Below are 19966 nucleotides of genomic sequence, written 5' to 3'. Positions count from 1 at the left end.
TTAGACTTAATGATGTTACCATTTTGAAATGTGTGTGCTGGGCTACGCTTAGTCGCTGAGTTGTGTCCGATTCTTTGCGACCCCACGGACTGTGGCTCTCCAGGCGCCTCTATTCATGGGATTCTCTAGGCAAGAATACTGGAGTGGGTTGCCATGCCCTCCTCCAGGGGATATTCCCAACCCAGGGATTAAACCCAGGTCTCCTGCACTGCAGGCAGATTCTTTACAGTCTGAGCCACCAGGGAAGCCCTTTGAAATGTATAAAAACATCAAATCACTATGTTGTGAACAGGAACTACCATAGTGCTGAAGGTCAAGTATACTTCAAAAGCAAACAAACAAAAGCAAAGAAACCCTGGTGGTCCAGTGGTTAAGAATCTGTCTTGCAATGCAGGGACACAAGTTCAATCCCTGGTGTGGGAACTAGGATTCCACATGTCATAGAGCAACTAAACCCCTGCACCACAATTTCTGAAGCCCATGCACTTTGGAGCCCGCAAGCCACAACTAGAGAGTCTGAGTGCCACAAGAAAGATCCCACATGCTGCAACTAAGACCTGACACAGCCAAATAGATAAATATTTAAACAAACAAACCCGTAAAAGAGATCAGATTTGTAGTTATCAGAGGCAGAGGTTGGGGGAGGGGGAGAATTGGATGAAGGTAGTCAAAATGTACAAACTTCCAGATATAAGATAAATAAGGATTAGGGATGTAATATATATAATGATACATGTAATGAACACTGCTGTATGTTATGTATGAAAGTTTTTAAGAAAGGAAATCCCAAGAGTTCTCATCACAAGGGAAAAAATTGTTTCCTATACCTTTATTTTTGTATCTACATGACATGATGATGTTCACTAAATTTATTATGATAATCATTTCATTTTTTATGTAAGTCAAATCATCATGCTGTACACCTTAAATGTATAGAATGCTATATCAATGATAGCTCAATAAAACTGGATGATAAATAAATAAATAAAAACAATAATATGTCTTTTCTCCGATTTTACCAGTGTGGGGTTTAACACAAATGTCTAATTTTTAAAAGCAAGATTAACTTTTCTAATAGTTAATCTAAGCTTCCTAAAATTCTTGTACCATTCACAGATTAGGTAGATTAACTTTATTCTCACAGAACATTTACAACCACTGAAAATACAAAATAATGTGATCAGTGATATTGAGTTATAATACCAAGAAAACTTTCATATCAACAGCAGTTATATTTTGTAATGTGTTAGATTAAGTGTAATATCCAAAATTCTTAGTTAACATAACACTTAAACTAATATTAAATTGAGTTAACTAATGTATAATCTTTGGATAGCTGGACAATTTCTAAGTAAAATAAAATATTGAAATATTGATCACAAAATATAATTTTGGTAAGAAACATATACTTTTGTATCTTATTTTTATATGAGATAGAATGACAGTAATTTTGCATTCAGTCACTCAGTCATGTCCAACTCTGTGTGATCCCACGGACTGCAGGACTCCAGGCTTCCTGACACATCACCAACTCCCAGAGCTTGCTCAAACTCATGTCCATCCAACCATCTCATCCTCTATCATCACCTTCTCCCACCTTCAATCTTTCCCAGCATCAGGGTCTTTTCCAACGAGTCAGTTGTTTGCATCAGGTGGCCAAAGTATTGGAGTTTCAGCTTCAGCATCAGTCCTTCCAATGAATATTCAGGACTGATTTCCTTTAGGATTTAGGAGGAGGGAGAGGGAATGGCAAATGACTTCAGTATTCTTGCCTTAAGAACCCCATGAACAATAACTTTGCATTATGTTCATGTGAATGTGCTCAAGTTTTAAAAAAGAATAAAAGCACTATGTCTGATGATAAGGGGTCATATTACGTGTGCTCATGAGCTTTGTTGTAATGAGATCAGATCAGATCAGTCGCTCAATCGTGTACGACTCTTTGCGACCCCATGAATCGCAGCACGCCAGGCCTCCCTGTCCATCACCAACTCCCGGAGTTCACCCAGACTCACGTCCATTGGGTCAGTGATGCCATCCAGCCATCCTCTGTCGTCCCCTTCTCCTCTTGCCCCAAATCCCTCCCAGCATCAGAGTCTTTTCCAATGAGACAACTCTTCGCATGAGGTGGCCAAAGTACTGGAGTTTCAGCTTTAGCATCATTCCTTCCAAAGACATCCCAGGGCTGATCTCCTTCAGAATGGACTGGTTGGATCTCCTTGCAGTCCAAGGGACTCTCAAGAGTCTTCTCCAACACCACAGTTCAAAAGCATCAATTCTTCGGCACTCAGCCTTCTTCACAGTCCAATTCTCACATCCATACATGACCACAGGAAAAACCATAGCCTTGACTAGACGAACCTTTGTTGGCAAAGTAATGTCTCTGCTTTTGAATATGCTATCTAGGTTGGTCATAACTTTCCTTCCAAGGAGCAAGTGTCTTTTAATTTCATGGCTGCAGTCACCATCTGCAGTGATTTTGGAGCCCAGAAAAATAAAGTCTGACACTGTTTCCCCATCTATTTCCCATGAAGTGATGGGACCGGATGCTATGATCTTCATTTTCTGAATGTTGAGCTTTAAGCGCACTTTTTCACTCTCCACTTTCACTTTCATCAAGAGGCTTTTGAGTTCCTCTTCACTTTCTGCCATAAGGGTGGTGTCATCTGCATATCTGAGGTTATTGATATTTCTCCCAGCAATCTTGATTCCAGCTTGTGTTTCTTCCAGTCCAGCGTTTCTCATGATGTACTCTGCATATAAGTTAAATAAGCAGGGTGACAATATACAGCCTTGACGAACTCCTTTTCCTATTTGGAACCAGCCTGTTGTTCCATGTCCAGTTCTAACTGTTGCTTCCTGACCTGCATACAAATTTCTCAAGAGGCAGATCAGGTGTTCTGGTATTCCCATCTCTTTCAGAATTTTCCACAGTTTATTGTGATCCACACAGTCAAAGGCTTTGGCATAGTCAATAAGGCAGAAATAGATGTTTTTTCTGGAACTCTCTTGCTGTTTCAATGTTCCAATGGATGTTGGCAATTTGATCTCTGGTTCCTCTGCCTTTTCCAAAACCAGCTTGAACGTCTGGAAGTTCACGGTTCACGGATTGCTGAAGCATGGCTTGGAGAATTTTGAGCATTACTTTACTAGCGTGTGAGATGAGTGCAATTGTGAGGTAGTTTGAGCATTCTTTGGCATTGCCTTTCGTAGGGATAGGAATGAAAACTGATCTTTTCCAGTCCCGTGGCCACTGCTGAGTTTTCCATATTTGCTGGCAAATTGAGTGCAGCACTTTCACGGCATCATCTTTCAGGATTTGAAATAGCTCAACTGGAATTCCATCACCTCCACTAGCTTTGTTCATAGTGATGTTTTCTAAGACCCACTTGATTCACATTCCAGGATGTCTGGTTCTAGGTCAGTGATCACACCATCGTGATTATCTGGGTCATGAAGATCTTTTTTGTACAGTTCTTCTGTGTATTCTTGCCATCTCTTCTTAATATCTTCTGCTTCTGTTAGGTCCATACCATTTCTGTCCTTTATCGAGCCCATCTTTGCATGAAATGTTCCTTTGGTATCTCTGATTTTCTTGAAGAGATCTCTAGTCTTTCCCATTCTGTTGTTTTTCTCTATTTCTTTGCATTGATCACTGAAGAAGGCTTTCTTATCTCTTCTTGCTATTCTTTGGAACTCTGCATTCAGATGTTTATATCTTTCCTTTTCTCCTTTGCTTTTCACTTCTCTTCTTTTCACAGCTATTTGTAAGGCCTCCCCAGACAGCCATTTTGCTTTTTTACATTTCTTTTTCATGGGGATGGTCTTGATCCCTGTCTCCTGTACAACGTCACGAACCTCCATCCATAGTTCATCAGGCACTCTATCTATCAGATCTAGGCCCTTAAATCTATTTCTCACTTCCACTGTATAATCATAAGGGATTTGATTTAGGTCATACCTGAATGGTCTAGTGGTTTTCCCTACTTTCTTCAATTTAAGTCTGAATTTGGCAATAAGGAGTTCATGGTCTGAGCCACAGTCAGCTCCTGGTCTTGTTTTTGCTGACTGTATAGAGCTTCTCCATCTTTGGCTGCAAAGAATATAATCAATCTGATTTTGGTGTTGACCATCTGGTGATGTCCATGTATAGAGTCCTAAAACCCTTATTTATGACAAGTAATTCTAAATTACCTTTTCCCTACTACCAGTTCTTTCTGTAAAGGAAGAAGATGGAGTAAGAGGACTGGATTAACCCTCCTGCCTTAAATAACTAAAACACTGGGAAAATTTGTATGGAACAGTGGTTTTCAGGCTTTGAACAGTAGAAGGTATGCTGTGGGTCTGCAGTAGGTTCCTCCTCTCTGTTCAGCAAATGTTCTAAAATGGGAAAGACTAAAGATCTATTCAAGAAAATTGGAGATATCAAGAGACTATTTCATGCAAAGGTGGGCATGAAAAAAAGGACAGAAACTAGAAGGACCCACGTGAAGCAAAACATATTAGGAAGAGGTAGCAAGAAAACATAGAAATACTATGCAGAAAAGGTCTTAATGACCCAGAAAACCATAATGCTGTGGTCACTCACCTAGAGTCAGACATCCTGGAAAGCGAAGTCAAGTGGGACTTAGGAAGTATTAATATGAACAAAGCTAGTTAAGGTGATGGAATTTCAGCTGAGATATTTCAAATCCTAAAAGATGATGCTGTTAAAGTGCTATACTCAACATGTCAGCAAATCTGGGTAGCTCACAGTGGCCACAGGAATGGAAAAGATCAGTTTTTATTTCAATTCCAAAGAAGGGCAATGCCAAAGAATGTTCAAACTACTGTACCATTGCTCTCATTTCACATGCTAGCAAGATTATGCTCAAAATCCTTCAAGCTAGGCTTCAGCAGTATGTGAACCAAGAGTTTCTATATGTATAAGTTGGGTTTTTAAGAGGTAGAGGAACCAGAGATCAAATTGCCAGCATTAGTTGGATCACAGGGAAAGCAAGGGAGTTCCAGAAAAATATCTGCTTCATTGACTATGCTAAAGCCTTTGAGTGTGTGAATCACAACAAACTGTGGGAAATTCTTCAAGAGACGGGAATACCAGACCACCTCACTTGTCTCCTGAGAAACTTGTATGTGGTTCAAGAAGTAATAGTTAGAACCAGACATGCGACAACTGACTGGTTCAAACTTGGGAAAGGAGTACAACAAGGCTGGATATATTGTGACTCTGCTTATTTAACTTATATGCAGAGTATATAATATGAAATGCTAGGTTGGATAAATCACAAGCTGGTATCAAGATTGCAAGGAGAAATATCAACAAACTCAGATATGCAGATGATAACACTTTAAATGGCAGAAAATGAAGAGGAACCAAAGAGTTCTTGATAAAGTTAAAAGGAGAGTGAAAATGCTAGCTTAAAACTCAACATTCAAGAAACTAAGATCTTGGAATCTGGTCCCATCACTTCATGACAAATAGAAAGGAAAAAAGTGGAAGCAGTGACAGACTTACTTTCTTGGGCTCCAAAATCACTGCAGATAGTTACTGCAAACATGAAATTAAAAGATGCTTGTTCTTGCAAGGGAAGCTATTACAAAATTTGATAGCATATTAAAAAGCAGAGACATCACTTTACTGAAAAAGGTCTGTATAGTCAAAGCTATGGTTTTTCCAGTAGTCATGTATGGATGTGAGCGTTGGACCATAAAGAAAGCTGAGCATCAAAGAATTGATGCCTTCAAATTGTGGTGTTGGAGAAGACTCTTAAGAGTCCTCTGGATTGTGAGGATATCAAACCCATCAATCTTAGAGGAAATCAACCCTGAATATTCAATGGAAGGACTGATGCTGAAGCTGACTCATTGGCAAAGACCCTGATGCTGGGAAAGACTGAAGGCAAAAGGAGAAAGGGGTGGCAGAGGATGAGATGGTTAGATAGCATCACTGACTCAGTGGACATGAATTAGAGCAAACTCTGTAAGACAGTGGAGGACAATGGGGGAGCCTGGCGTGCTACAGTCCATGGGGTCGCAAAGAATCAGACACAACTTAGCATCTGAACAACAATAGCAGCAGCAGCATTACACATGTATAAGGAGACTACTCAAAGCTGGGGAAGAATCATCTGAAATGAGTAGTCAGGACAAGCAGGGAACGTCATACAGAGCCTAGAAGAGCTGTCATTCTCTCCAGCCAGAGTGGAAACGTTGTAATACATGGACCATTACAGATAGTCCTCAGAAGAATATTGCCTCATAGAGGGAAAAAATCAGCCTTCCCTAAATTCTTCTCTGGTGCCATATAACAAAGATTTAGAAATATAAAACAACATTGTCTAAGCAGGCATAATTGATATGTTGTGAAGACATAAGAATGACTTGAACCTAAGGTGATGTTCTCTAAGTAAGATCTTTAGAACTGCCAATAAATTTGTTTGCCGAAGTAGAGAGTATTTGGGCAGTGGTGATTTAGTGAAAAGTGCTTTATGTTACAGAAAAACACACCACAGACTAAAAAAAAAATGAAACAAGTTAGAAGAAATTAAAGGTAATAATCATAGTTGATATTTATTGAGCATTTACTATGTGGTAAGTACTAGTCTAATCTGTATCAGCTTTTTTATTCCTTGTGAAAGCCATGGAGTTTTTAATCCCCATTTTACAGGTAAGGAAAATAAGGTCAAGATATGTTAATACATTTTAATGTCACCCAGTTAAGAAGCTAATATTCAGCTAAGAGATGATGAGGGTTTGAAATAAGGCAGTCTAAACTGAAAGAGTATGAAGAGCAAAAGACAAATTTGAGAAATAATAAGTAGAAAAGCTTATAAAAGTATAAATGATTAAATTGGCAGAGAGTGAAGGAAAAGTAGGACCTGAAGCTGACTTTGGGTTACTAATTAAAGAGTACTGCGATAAGAAAGATAGGCAATACAATGGGTGGTGTCCAATGGTGGTCCCTGGTGGTCCACGCTTCCAATGGAGGGGGTGAGAGTTCAATCTCTGATTGGGGAACTGAGAGCAGTACAGTCAAAAAGTAAAAATTTAAAGAAAAGAGAGAGAGATAGGAAATACAAGAGGAGCCTACAAAGCATGCAGCATATGGGAGATGTGTGTGTGTGCTTGAGAAAAGGATTTTATTGAGAAAAGGATTTGAGAAAAACTATAAGTTCATGATACATAAAATAAAAATTTCTTACTGAGTTGGAGAGGAGATACCTTTGGTTCAAAAACATGGGAATGAATGTATATCCGAAATGTGAGTAGAGTTCTTGAGTCAGGTGGTATTGAAGTATAGGTGTTATTGAAGCCAAGAAATGCTTTCAAGAGTAGTAATAAAATACTTGACCAATAGAGGCAAAGCAAAAAAGGTATGTAATTATCTCATATAACAAAAAATTTGAAGGTAGGCGATTCAACCTTTGGCAAGGTGGTTCAATGATGTTATCCACAGCCCAGTACTTGCTCTCTCTCTCTGCCTTCCCATCCTCAATATATTAGTTTAGACTTTGGGCTTGTCACTCATGCTTGCAGGATGGCTGTTGGCAGCTTCCTGAAACATAATATATAAACAGCATTTAAAACAGGAAGAGAACAGAATGACACCAGCAAGGACTTCTTGCCTGAATTTTTTTTCCAATCAGAAGGTGAGCCCCTTAGGAGCCCCTCCAATAACTTCCTCTTAAGTCTCATTGGTTAGACTTGATTCCCTGGGCATCCCTAGCTCAAGAGAGTGTGGGTCTATAGCAAAATAATATGAGATTGTCATTACTCCATGAGATTAATTATCATTCACTCCCCCCAAGACTAGGCATATTATGTACCACTACCCTAGAGAAGGAAATGGCAACCCATTCCAGTGTTCTTGCCTGGAGAATCCCATGGACAGAGGATCCTGGTGGGATACAGTCCATGGGGTCACAAAGAGTCAGACACGACTGAGCGACTAACACACACACACACACACACACACACACAACCCCTAGAGGGGAAAAAAAAAAAAAATCAGGCTTTTGTTAGAAGAAAGGGAGGAGAAGTGGCCTTTTGGCAGATAACCTAGCAGTATCAAAGGGTAGATGAACTCATCCATAGAGCACCTTTAAAATGAATGAGAAGCAGGACTTCCCTGTTGGTCCAGTGATTTGGATGTCACCTTCCAATGGAGGGGTGAGTGTTTGATCCCTGGGTGGGGAGCTCAGATCCCACATGCCTCTCTGTCAAAAAAAAAAAAAAAAGAACAAAACATAAAACAGAGCAATACTGCACAAATTCGATAAAGATTTTTAAAAGTCTGCATTTAAAAAAAAGTCTTAAAAAAATAAAATAAGAAGGTCCAATGGTTTAAAAAAAATGGTCTAGTGGTTAAGACTCTGAGCTTCCAACGCAGGGGGCACTGGGTTCCATTCCTGGTCAGGAAACTAAGATCCTACATGCCAAAAAGAGAAATAAACAAAATTAAATAAAATGAATGAGAAAAGCAATGTGAACAGAGGATAAAACCCAGAGGGAGGACAGTATCTGAAAAATCTTTAAGAGGCAGAAGAAAACAGAAAGGGATTGAGAAGCAGTAGTCTGAAAGGTAGTCACTTGGCTAGCACCATACTAGCCAATCAGCCATCACAGAGGTGATGGGTCACCGTCTTCACACGGTGTGCCCTAGAGAAGGACGCAGACAACAAAAGAGCACGAAAGTTGATACGGGTCTACAAGCAGCAGTCCTCAACTTTGGCATTATTGACACTCTGGGTCAGATGATTCATTGTTGGGGGGTTGTCCTGTGTATTGTAAGATGTTTGGCAGCAACCCTGGTCTGTGCCATTAGCTTCCAGTAGCAATTCTCCTCACCTTCCCCATTCCCCATCTCTGCTCTCAGTTGAAAACCACTAGTCTACACAGCAAGAACACACTTCAGGAAAGACTGCTGCTGCTACTGCTAAGTCGATTCAGTCGTGTCTGACTCTGTGCGACCCCATAGATGGCAGCCCACCGGGCTCCACCGTCCCTGGGATTCTCCAGGCAAGAACACTGGAGTGGGTTGCCATTTCCTTCTCCAATGCATGAAAATGAAAAGTGAAGGTGAAGTCACTCAGTCGTGTCCGACTCTTAGGGACCCCATGGACTGCAGCCCACCAGGCTTCTCCATCCATGGGATTTTCCAGGCAACAGTACTGGAGTGGGGTGCCATTGCCTTCTCCGTCAGGAAAGACTACAAAGGGACAATTAAAATGGATCTTGAAAACTGGATATCATTTAGATAAATCTGTGTATGGTGGGGGAGAATTTCAAGTAACACTGTGCAAACACAGTGATGGAAGATTTCAGGTGTCCTTGCCACACAGCAGATATCCTTGACTGGCACATATGAGAGCATATGAGTGCAAGTTACATTCTTTAGAGTAGGGGAAAATCTCATCAGCACCAAGGGTTAAGAAGATTACTTGCCTTCTGTACATTTTGTGGATTGTGGCAAAGAGAGATTAAAGCCAGGAATAATAGTAATCCAAGGGGAAAGTAAAATAAATAACTAAATTATGGCAATGAGAGTGGGAACAGAAGGAGGGCTATGAGAGGTCTTGCAAAATAGAACTGGGAAGACTTAGTGATAATTGGATGTGAGAGGCTTGTGTCTTTCCTTCTTACTTTACATGCTATCTATGAAGACATGAAGGGTTTCTCTGGTGGCTCAGAGGTAAAGAATCCACCTGACAATGCAGGAGAGTCGGGTTGGATCCCTGGGTTAGGAAGATCCATTAGAGGAGGAAATGGCAACTCACTCCAGCATTCTTTCCTGGGAAATCCCATGGAGACAGAGAAACCTGGAGGGCTACAGTTCGTGGGGTCACAAAGAGTTGGACATGCCTTAGTGACAAAACAACAACAACATGAAGACGTGAACTATATTAAAGTTTGCAGCCTGGATGACTGGGAGAATGTTGATGGCATCAGTGGAGAGAAGGAAGACAGCAGGACAAACAGGTTTAAGAAAGAAGATTGTGTGCTTGGATTTGGACCAACTGGACTTGAAATAATAGTGATGAATCAGCTATGCTGGTGGATTAGTCGCTAAGTTGTTCCTGACTCTTGCGATCCCATGGACTGTAGCCTGCCAGTCGCCTCTGTCCATGGGATTCTCCAGGCAAGAATACTGGAGTGGGTTGCCATTTCCTTCTCCAGGGGATCTTCCTGACCCAGGAATCGAACCCAGACTGAGCTATGAGCCTTTGGAAATAAAGTCTGGAGATCAGGAGAGAGATTAGAATCGGAGGCATAGTTTCGGAGACAATCAGACTTGAAGTGACAGTTGAGACACCTAGGAAGAGGGTGTCAGGGCCAGGTTGAGGTGGGATGGCTATCTTGCCTACACCTAGTAGGCAGGAGAAGAAAGAACTATGATCATAATTAGGGAAAGGACCTGCTGGAGAGACTGGAGAGGGTCCAGGATAGCCTAGTATCTTGGAAGGAAAGAGTTTCAAGGGAAAAGCAGCCAACTTTGTGAGTCAGGGTGAGAAGCGCCCTGAGACATGATAGAAAGCTAGCAGAAAGATTTACAATATCCTCTCAAGACAGATGGGTGTTAGCTTATTTTTAAAGGATTCAGAAGAAAGATTCCATAAATTCCCTCTTGGTGTTCTTTTCTTGGTTAAGATGTGTCTTTAAGATTCTGGAATTTCTTTTCTTGCACCTTCAGTCCATATCCTTCACTTATTCCTTATGGGAAATGATCAGCTGTTACTTATTCTAAGTGATTGGGATTGAAGGATTCATAGGAGATGTGTGGAGCAAATAAAGTGGGCCTCCAGTGATGGGCACTGTACATGTAATAACTCATTTCTCTCTTAAAACATACCTCTAAGGTAGGTACTCCTTTTTTTGTATTAGTGATGTTAAAAAATGAAATCGAGTTTCCACGAGATTAAATAATTTCATGAACAGTTATACATTACAAATTAGTGAACCTGGGGATACAAATTCAGATCTGGTTCTAAAGCCAGTGCTTTTCCCTAATTTGTGTTGGGCTTCCCTGATAGCTCAGTTGGTAAAGAATCTGCCTTCTATGAAGGAGACACCCGTTCAATTCCTGGGTTGGGAAGATCCCCTGGAGAAGGGAAAGGCTACCCACTCCAGTATTCTGGCTTGGACAATTCCATGGACTGTATAGTCCATGGGGTTGCAAAGAGTTGGACTCGACTTAGCAACTTTCACTTTGTTTGATGACTATTCATGAAAAAGTGCCTTTTGTGGTTGTTCACTTGCTAAGCTGTGTCCAACTCTTTGTGACTCCATGAACTGAAGCCTGCTAGGCTCCTCTGTCCTTGGGATTTCCCAGGCAAGAAACTGGAGTGGGTTGCCATTTCCTTCTCCTGAGGATCTTCCCAACCCAGGGATCGAACTCACATCTCCTGCATTGCAGGCGAGCCAGCAGGGAAGTCTTCTCTTAACTTAGTTTAGAGATATAGAGTTAGGCTTGAGTCTGTTTGCTCCATGAGGGACAAGAATAAAGAATCAGATCAAAGGACTTCCCTGGTGGTCCAGTGGCTAAGACTCCTCTCTCCCAAAACAGGGGGCCTGGTTTCCATCCCTTGTCAGGGAATTAGATCTCACATGCACAACTAAACATCCTGCAAGCTGCAACTAAATCCAAGCACAGCCAAATAAATAAACATTTTAAAAAGTAAGCTAACTTATTAAAGAAGAAGAATCAGATCAAAAGAAAGTGTAAGGGAGTTGTAAAATTCTATCCTGTCCTGGGACAGTTGACCCACAGATTAGTAATTTATTTAGGGACAGCTGGGGTTACTACATCTTCCATGTTCAATAAGAAATCCTTCTTGAGCCCTTTCTGTCTTTGGTTATCAATACCAATGATAATGTGGGCACACATCATCTAACTTGGTACCTCCCCCTCCAATTTTGATCGGGGTGGCCAATACTCTCTGATACAGTGAGTCTAATTTTGCATGGAATTTAGATTCTAGTATGCATGGTGGCTCAGTCTGTAGAGAATCTGCTTGCAATGCAGAAGATCTGTGTTCGTTCCCTGATTTGGGAGAATTCCACGGAACAGAGGAGTCTGGCAGGCTACAATCCATGAGCTTGGAAGGAGTTGGACACAACTGAGCAACTAACACTTTCACTTTCATGTATATAAAAAAGGCTAAAAGTAGGCACATCCTTGGTGGCTCAGTGATAAAGAATCCACCTGCCAATGCAGGAGACATGGGTTCAATCCCTGATCAGGGAAGATCCCAGATCTTAGTTGCCTTGGAGCAACTAAGCCCATGTGCCACAACTTACTGACCCTGTTCTCTAGAGCCCAAGAATCCCAATGACTGAGCCCATTCACCACAACCACTGAAGCCCGCTCATCCTAGAAGACTGTGCTCTGCAACAGAGAAGCCACTGAAGCGAGAAGCCTGCACACTGCAACTAGAGAGTCGCCTCCATTCACCATAACTAGAGAAAACCCCAGCGTGGCCATGAAGACTAGCATAGCCAAAAATAAATAAATAAATAAAATTTTTTATTTAAAAAAATGAAGAAGACTAAAAGTAAATCCATTGAGTTCAATTTTTCCTGGAAAATTTCTTAAACTTTCCATGAAGTATAGTATAAATGAATTTTTGAGTATTAAATTTAGTGTATGTATATACAAATATATATATTTTTTCCAGTAGTCATGTATGGATGTGAGAGTTGGACTATAAAGAAAGCTGAGCGCCAAAGAATTGATGCTTTTGAACTGTGGTGTTGGAGAAGACTCTTGAGAGTCCCTTAGACTGCAAGGAGATTCAACCAGTACATGTATACCTGGGGCGGATTCATTTTGATATTTGGCAAAACTAATATAATTTTGTAAAGTTTAAAAATAAAATAAAATTAAAAAAAAAAAGAAAAAGCTCAATATTCAGAAAACTAGGAAAAAAAAAAAAAAAGAAAATCAGTCCTGAGTATTCATTAGAAGGACTGATGTTGAAGCTGAAGCTCCTATACTTTGGCCACCTGATTCAAAGAGCTGACTCATTTGAAAAGACACTGATGATGGGAAAGATTGAAGGTGGGAGGAGAAGGGGTTGACAGAGGATGAGACGGTTGGATGGCATCACTGATTCAATGGACATGAGTTTGAGTAAGCTCCGGGAGTTGGTGATGGACAAGGAGGCCTGGTGTGCTGCAGTCCATGGGGTTGCAAAGAGTTGGACATGACTGAGTGACTGAACTGACTGACTGAATGATATACATATATAATAGTTGCGGGCATTAGAGGGAACATAAAAAAGATAAAACCTTGTAGCAATTTTCATTTTGAAAACTAGAGAAAAGGAGTCTTTTTCTGAATTTGTAGAGTAGAATTCTAGACTAGATGTGCCTCTACTTTTCTTTTCTTTAAAATACTTATTTATTTATCTTATTTTACTTGGCAGGATCTTTTGCACTGCAGGCTTCTCTCTATTTGCGGCTCACTGGCTCCAGAGCACTTGGGCTCAGTAGTTTCAGTACTTGGGCTTAGTTGCTCTGCAGCATGTGGGATCTTAGTTCCATGACCACAGTTTGAAACCACATCCCCTGCATTGCAAGGTGGATTCTTAACCACTGGACCACCAAGGAAGTCCCCCTCTATTCTTTATGACAGAAAGCATCATTGTTTTCTGCTAGTTCTCCTGAACCACGTCCCAGAAATTGAGAGAATGTGACTTTTCTTTCCTCTAAAGAAGATTTAGTAAGATACATGAGAGAAATTCTGCAGGTACATAGTTGGCATGTAATCTTCATAATGAATACAATAGCAGATTTTTTAATAACACTGATGACAAAAAGGAGCTGGGTTTCTGGGACTCTGAAGTCCCCTTCAAAGCTAGTGTCTCTGGAGACTGCTAGAAATTCTATCTCTTCTTCAAGTTCAGCAAAAACAAAAACAAACAACAACAACAACAAAAAACCCCCTGCCTATGGATACAGATATGGACTACATTAAGTTTGAAGAATCCAACTTCCTTCAATATCTTTTAACTGTGACTTTCTTGAGTCACTGACAGAATGACAGTCTTGGCTGATGATGACACTCTTCATTTGAGAACAGAAATTTTGGTGTCCGGGAGGGAAGTTTGGGAAATGTGTGCATGTCACAGAGAGGGAGATCTGTGGGACCTCCTTCTCAACACCAGAGGGAAATGGGAGAACAAACACAGCCACAGCCGATGGTCCTCAGGTCCTTGTGCCGATGTTAACTCCCTCAATTCCTCTTTCGCTTTACTTCTAGCTTCCCTTTGCCTTTACACCACCTTCTCTCTTCCTTCATTGCTGAAAGAATCCTTTCATGGGAAAGTCATTGGATCCAGATGTCATTGCCAGGCATGGTTCAGAATCTACTCATTAATTCATTCAGATCTGTCACCCCATCACTCTCTATCACCTTCCCATGCTTTATTTCTTCTCATAAAGTTTTCTACTAGCTACCTGATTTTTTAAAAAATACCTTTATTGAGATGTAGTTCACCTCATACAATTTACCTTTTTAAAGAGTATTGTAGTAGTGTTAGTTGCTCAGTTGTGTCTGACTCTTTGCAATCCTGTGTACTGCAGCCTGCTACTCTGTCCATGGGATTCTCCAGGCAAGAATACTGGAGTGGATTGCCATTCCCTTCTCTAGAGGATCTTCCCCACCCAGGGATCGAACCCGGATCTCCCACATTACAGGCAGATTCTTGACCATTTGAGCTACAGGGAAGACCTACTTAAAGAGTATAATTCTATTTTATTATATTCACAGAGTGGTCCAACCCTCACCACAATCTAATTTTAGAACATTTTCATCATCCCCACAAAAAACTCAATACACATTAGCAGTGACTCTCTATTGCCCCATTCTTTCACCCCAGATTGGCAATAACCATCTATTTTCTGTCCTATTCCAGATATTTCAGATAAATGGAATTATGATTGGTGATCATTTGTGACTGGCTTCCTCCACTTCGTGTAATGTTTCCAAGGTTAAATGCAGCATGCATCAGTAGTTCATTTGTTTTTATTACCAAATAATATTCTATTCTGTGAATATACCACATTTTATTTACCCATTCAGTAGTTGATGGACACTTTGCTACTTGATTTATGTTCATACAATTTAACCATTCATTCACCTAACCAAATTTAGTTAAGCATCCACACACACATTTGTGTTGAACACTCCCTCTCCAGGATGATCGATATGATCTCAGGTGGCCTCCAAGCAATGGCTTGGAGTAGGGCATGGGTTCCCAGCCAGAGACTGAGGCTGGGTCGCAGTGGGGAGAGCACCAAATCCTAGCCACTAGACCAATGGTTAGTGACAAAGGCCCTGGCCCTTTGGCTTTGCAGAAAAGAATTCCCACAAAGATGGAAAGTAATGAACCAAATAAAGTATTTATTAAGAGGGGGAAAAAAAGTAAAATTCTTGTGGATAGCCACATAGGTGGACTCCAAGAGTGTCACTGAGTCGAGTCCTCGTGGCAGTTTGAATTACTTTTATGTGGTATTTCTTCTGGGTTTCCTTTGGCCAATCATTCTGATTTGCCTGGTTCACAGTCTATATTTGGTATATCTCAGGATCCTTCCATGTGTGCACATGCATCTCTTAGCCAAAATGGATTTTACTGAAAAGGCATATGGGTAGAACAGCCCTTGACATACTCCCCCTTTGACCTTCAAGGAACCTTTTCTGTACATGTGTGGTTGGGGCGATCTCCTGACTTCGAGAAAAGAAATATGTGGTGGTCTGGGCAGGGCCCAGCCTCCTCCCTAAATTGTCCTGCTTATTCTAGAGTTTCAGTTCATTGGGGTTAAATCTCCAATTGCTTGATGCTGTGGAGTGAGGAGGTATCTGCCTCCTGCCTCACCCTAGCTTTAGGAGATGACTACCATAAAGTATCCACCCTCAGGAATCTCATAATCTAATGATGTAACACCGAGTATGCATGCTCAGTCGCTATCCTGTCCGACTCTTTGCCACCCCGTGGACTGCAGCCTGCCAGGCTCCACTGTCCATGGGATTTCCCAGACAAGCACATCCATGCCAACAAATAATTAAAATAAGGGATATGGACAAAGCACAGTGTACAGACAAGGGCTCAATTCTGCCTGAGGGATTCAGCTTTGATTTCATAGTAAAGACTTCAGCTATAGTTACAAAAACGGGAAGTTGCCTGATTGACAGAGTGAGTTGCAGTCAACCAGAAGGGCATTTAAGCAAAAATCCTGGAGCCTGACCTGAGACCTGGAGAAGTAGCAATTCTGGAGCTTTCATATGGAAGACAAGAGAGGACCCAGAGAGGATGAACTGGTCTAGCAGGCAATGTTCAAATCAGAAAGAATTTTACATGTTCAGTCAATCAATTAAAATGATTTCCCCAGGTACAAAAGAAATTGACCAAAAAAAAAAAAAAAAAGTTTGAGCAGGGACTGTGGGACTAGAGGAAGGGGGTGGGAGAAACAGAGATTGGGCAAACTCTCAAAAATCATGCATGTGCTTCTTCCCATGCGAAAAACAACATTTAAATTTTTCTGTTTTAGATGTCGGGGACCCACTGTGTAATTTTGAGCAGGGGCATGCGGGAAAGTTGCTCTGGGGAGAGTCGGAAGTCAGGTGGGCAGGCAGCCGGCTCAGGAGGGAACCGCAATCAAGGACTGTGATCTGTTTTGTTTTTTTTCCCTCCTCCTTGACATGGTACATTTTCACATCAAAGATAACGCACACGCCAAGGCACTAATCCAAGGGTAACGTGTTTGAAACGCTAGCATCTTCCTCCAACCCCACGGGTGAGCTGAGAGGTGGATAAGGGTCTGAGCTGGGTGCAGGGGAGGAATTTTCGTGTTGGAAGAAACGCTACCCTCTGGGGGCAGTGTAGGGGAAACACAGCCTCAAGACTCTTCCTGCTGATGCAATCTGCAGGACAGCCAGCAGACTTCGCAGCCCGGGCCAGTCTGCAACGCGCCCGCCACGTGTGCCCGCCGCTACCCCGGCCGCTTCCCCAGACCCGCGCCTCCCGGAGCGCTCGGGACGCAGCGCCTCTGCCTCCGCTCACCTCTAGCTGCTGTGTTCGAGCTCTGGCCCCACGATGAAGGTAACCGCTTGTGATAATGACTGTACTTGTACAACAATGTATGAATTGAGCCCGCGATTCCTCAGACAGAGTTGGCAGACAGGGGACGGAGAAAGAACCGGCTCGCTGGTTGCCATGCAAAATGCTTGAAGCATCTTCCTTATCAATGAAGCTCGGACCGAGCCTTCCCTTCATTTTTCTCTTCAGATTTCTGCTCAACTCGTCACAGGATGTGCCGCCTCAAGGTTTTTCACAGCTGTATTTGTGAAGCGAGATAAAAGGCGGCACGCAGCTCCTTCCCCTGCCTGTTTTGAAGTCTAGAAAGGGAGAGGAAGCTCTTCTCAATTTCTAAGATGCACAGGAGGTGGGGGGTTTTGGAGAAGAGGTCTGGGAGTGTCCCTGGTAGTATATGGCGGTTTTCTGCCGGCTGTAAGTTACAAAGGTTCAGAACTAGGTGGCGGTGGGAGATGGAAGGAATCTGTCCCATCTCTATTAAAAACAGAAGGCTCTTCTTATTCTGTTCCTTGTGGAAATTCAAGCTTCTAGGAGTTAGTTACAAATCATCAAATAAGCCTAAGGGCTTTTTTTTTTTTAATTCAAGAGCACCCTAGTGACATTTATTCTTATGCTAATCAAGGATAAAGAGCCCAGCTGCTTATTACTTAGGAAGGTGTAGAAATGAACAGGGTTCTGTTTTCCCACGTTGTAAAACTGCAATTGTTTTAAAAAAACCGAAGCTTGGGCAAGTGCTATTGCTATCCAACATCCTGGAAGTAGGCGAGTCCTATATGCAGTCTGAACTTTGAGGAGAAAAAGGCCACGGTTCAGAGTTTCCTAGGAGAGCATTAAGTACAGTTGCTAACTGGGCTTACCCACAACCCATCCCAGTCTACATCTGTGCTTACAAGAAAGGATGTCTTTTCACCAAACAAACATTTCCACTGTGATTAAGCAGGAAATGAGTGGAAAATGTAGTTCTGTATTAAAAGGGATCATGCAAATGTGCTGTGTTGAAAAAAGTCTCTAGAGATTTCTATTTCTGGCTTGCTCCTGTCTAATTTCAGATGAAAAATATACTCTGAGTATCGAATTAGTGAGTAAAAGGAGAGAATTATGAGAATAAACAGTCTTGCTTTTCAGCTTTCTCCTGTCCCAGGTGGAATTTAGTGGATTATGCATTTCTGTAAATTCATGGGTGCTTTAGCATGAGTACAAAACACCTGGCCCTTTACACAGGAAACTGGAGAATCTCTTCAAGTAGTCTCATCTCTGTTTTCTTATATTTTACTAAGATTAAGAAAAAAATGATTATGTGTTCTAGGCATGATCTAAGGTGTATGTAAGGTTCCCTTTTTTTTTTTTTTCAAAAACATTTCTACTCACCTTTTACCTCAGTATTTATATCATAATCATCATTTTTAAAAAATGATTTGCGCATAACACCATGATAAGATCTGCTGTGCTGCTGCTGCTTAGTCAATAAGTCATGTCCAGCTCTTTGCCACCCCATGGACTGCAGCCAACCAGACTCCTCAGTCCATGGGATTTGCCAGTCAAGAACACTGGAGTGGGTTGCCATTTCCTTCTCCAGGGGATCGTCCCAACCCAGGGACGGAATCCGCATCTCCTGTTTGGCAGGCGAATTCTTTACCACTGAACCACCTGGGAAGCCCTTGATAAGTTCTGTCCTCAGATAATTTTCCAGACATAGTCTTGCCTGGGAGCTATTATTTTAAGATGGACACATACAGAACAAACAACCGAGTGAGAAAAATTGCATACCCATTGAATAAGATGTGTATAAAAGTGGGAAGTACCTATTATAATTTACTGAATGAAAGTGGAGATGACGTGTATCTGAAAGGACAGAGACAAGAAGTCTTTGTCAGGGATGCATGGTTAAGTGAAGGAAGAGGGCTCTTTGTGTGTGTGCAGGGGGCCCAACAAGGGGCCTGGCAGGGAGGGGGTGGGGATTCACATTCCAGACACACGATGTGGCCCCTCAGGCCAAGCTCAGAGAAGTGCAGCTAGTTAAGCAGGCCTAACAAAAGGGCATTGGTAGAACCTGAGGTGGTGAGAAAAAAAGAAAAAGCAAGAACAATGGATGAGAGTTTCATTTTGGCCAGTATTTCATTTAGTGAGTCTCTGTAATAAATAATTTCATCTGATTTTAGAACTATAGAGAAAAAGGAAGGTGAGTTAAGAAAACTTCCATTTGTAATGCCAGAATTTCTCTTGCTTGTCGGGTCATTGAATCTAAGAAGGTCTAAATATTTGAAATGGGCTTAAATCTTGTGAAAGAAAGTTGAAAATAGTTGATTATTACAGAGATTTATGTGAAGAATTAAAATCAAGTTATGGTTTCTTTCAGTAATTGTGTATCTCCCAATTATTTTCATAATTTCAGATGTTATCTCTTAGCTCAGATCAGGACTTTTAGCTCTATAGCAGAGGAAAAACAATTCTCCCTCTATACTTCTTAATTCTTGGCTGATCTGTTGTTGTTTAGTCCCTGAGTTGTGTTCGACTTCTTTGTGACCCCATGGACTGTAGCCCACCAGGCTCCTCCATCCCTGAGATTTCCCAGGTGAGAATACTGGAGTGGGTTGTCATTTCCTCCTCTAGATCTTCCCAGCCCAGGGATTGAGCCAGTATCTCCTGCTTTGGCAGGCGGATTCTTTATCAAGAAGCCCTAGTGGCTGAAACATCCCCATAATAAAACATAGATTAATGGGGGAGGAGTTGGGGGGAGCAAGTTTAATAACATGTATACCTCCTGTGTACATTGAAGATATCCAGGAAAACTTAGGTAACTCTTTGAAATGACCCAAGCTACCACCTTAAATATCATCTTCAGCTAAAGACTAAAGAAAGATATTGAGGTTTGG

General features: G+C 41.5%; 1 protein-coding gene across 1 annotated transcript in view; it reads left to right on the top strand.

Moving 5' to 3' along the window:
- The first annotated feature begins 16930 nt into the window (after window positions 1-16930).
- BCAT1 (branched chain amino acid transaminase 1) overlaps window positions 16931-19966 on the top strand; it is a 116893-nt gene continuing 113857 nt past the window's right edge. The window contains exon 1 of the mRNA XM_006064288.4: window positions 16931-17099. Within this exon, the coding sequence (XP_006064350.2) occupies window positions 17094-17099 (6 nt within the window). The 5' untranslated portion in view covers window positions 16931-17093. The remainder of the gene's footprint in view (window positions 17100-19966) is intronic.

The sequence above is a fragment of the Bubalus bubalis genome, chromosome 4 (assembly GCF_019923935.1).
Source record: "Bubalus bubalis isolate 160015118507 breed Murrah chromosome 4, NDDB_SH_1, whole genome shotgun sequence".
In the NCBI taxonomy this organism is placed as follows: domain Eukaryota; kingdom Metazoa; phylum Chordata; class Mammalia; order Artiodactyla; family Bovidae; genus Bubalus; species Bubalus bubalis.
The sequence above is the reverse complement of the archived record's forward strand: the minus strand, read 5'-3'. Positions and strand labels throughout refer to the sequence as shown.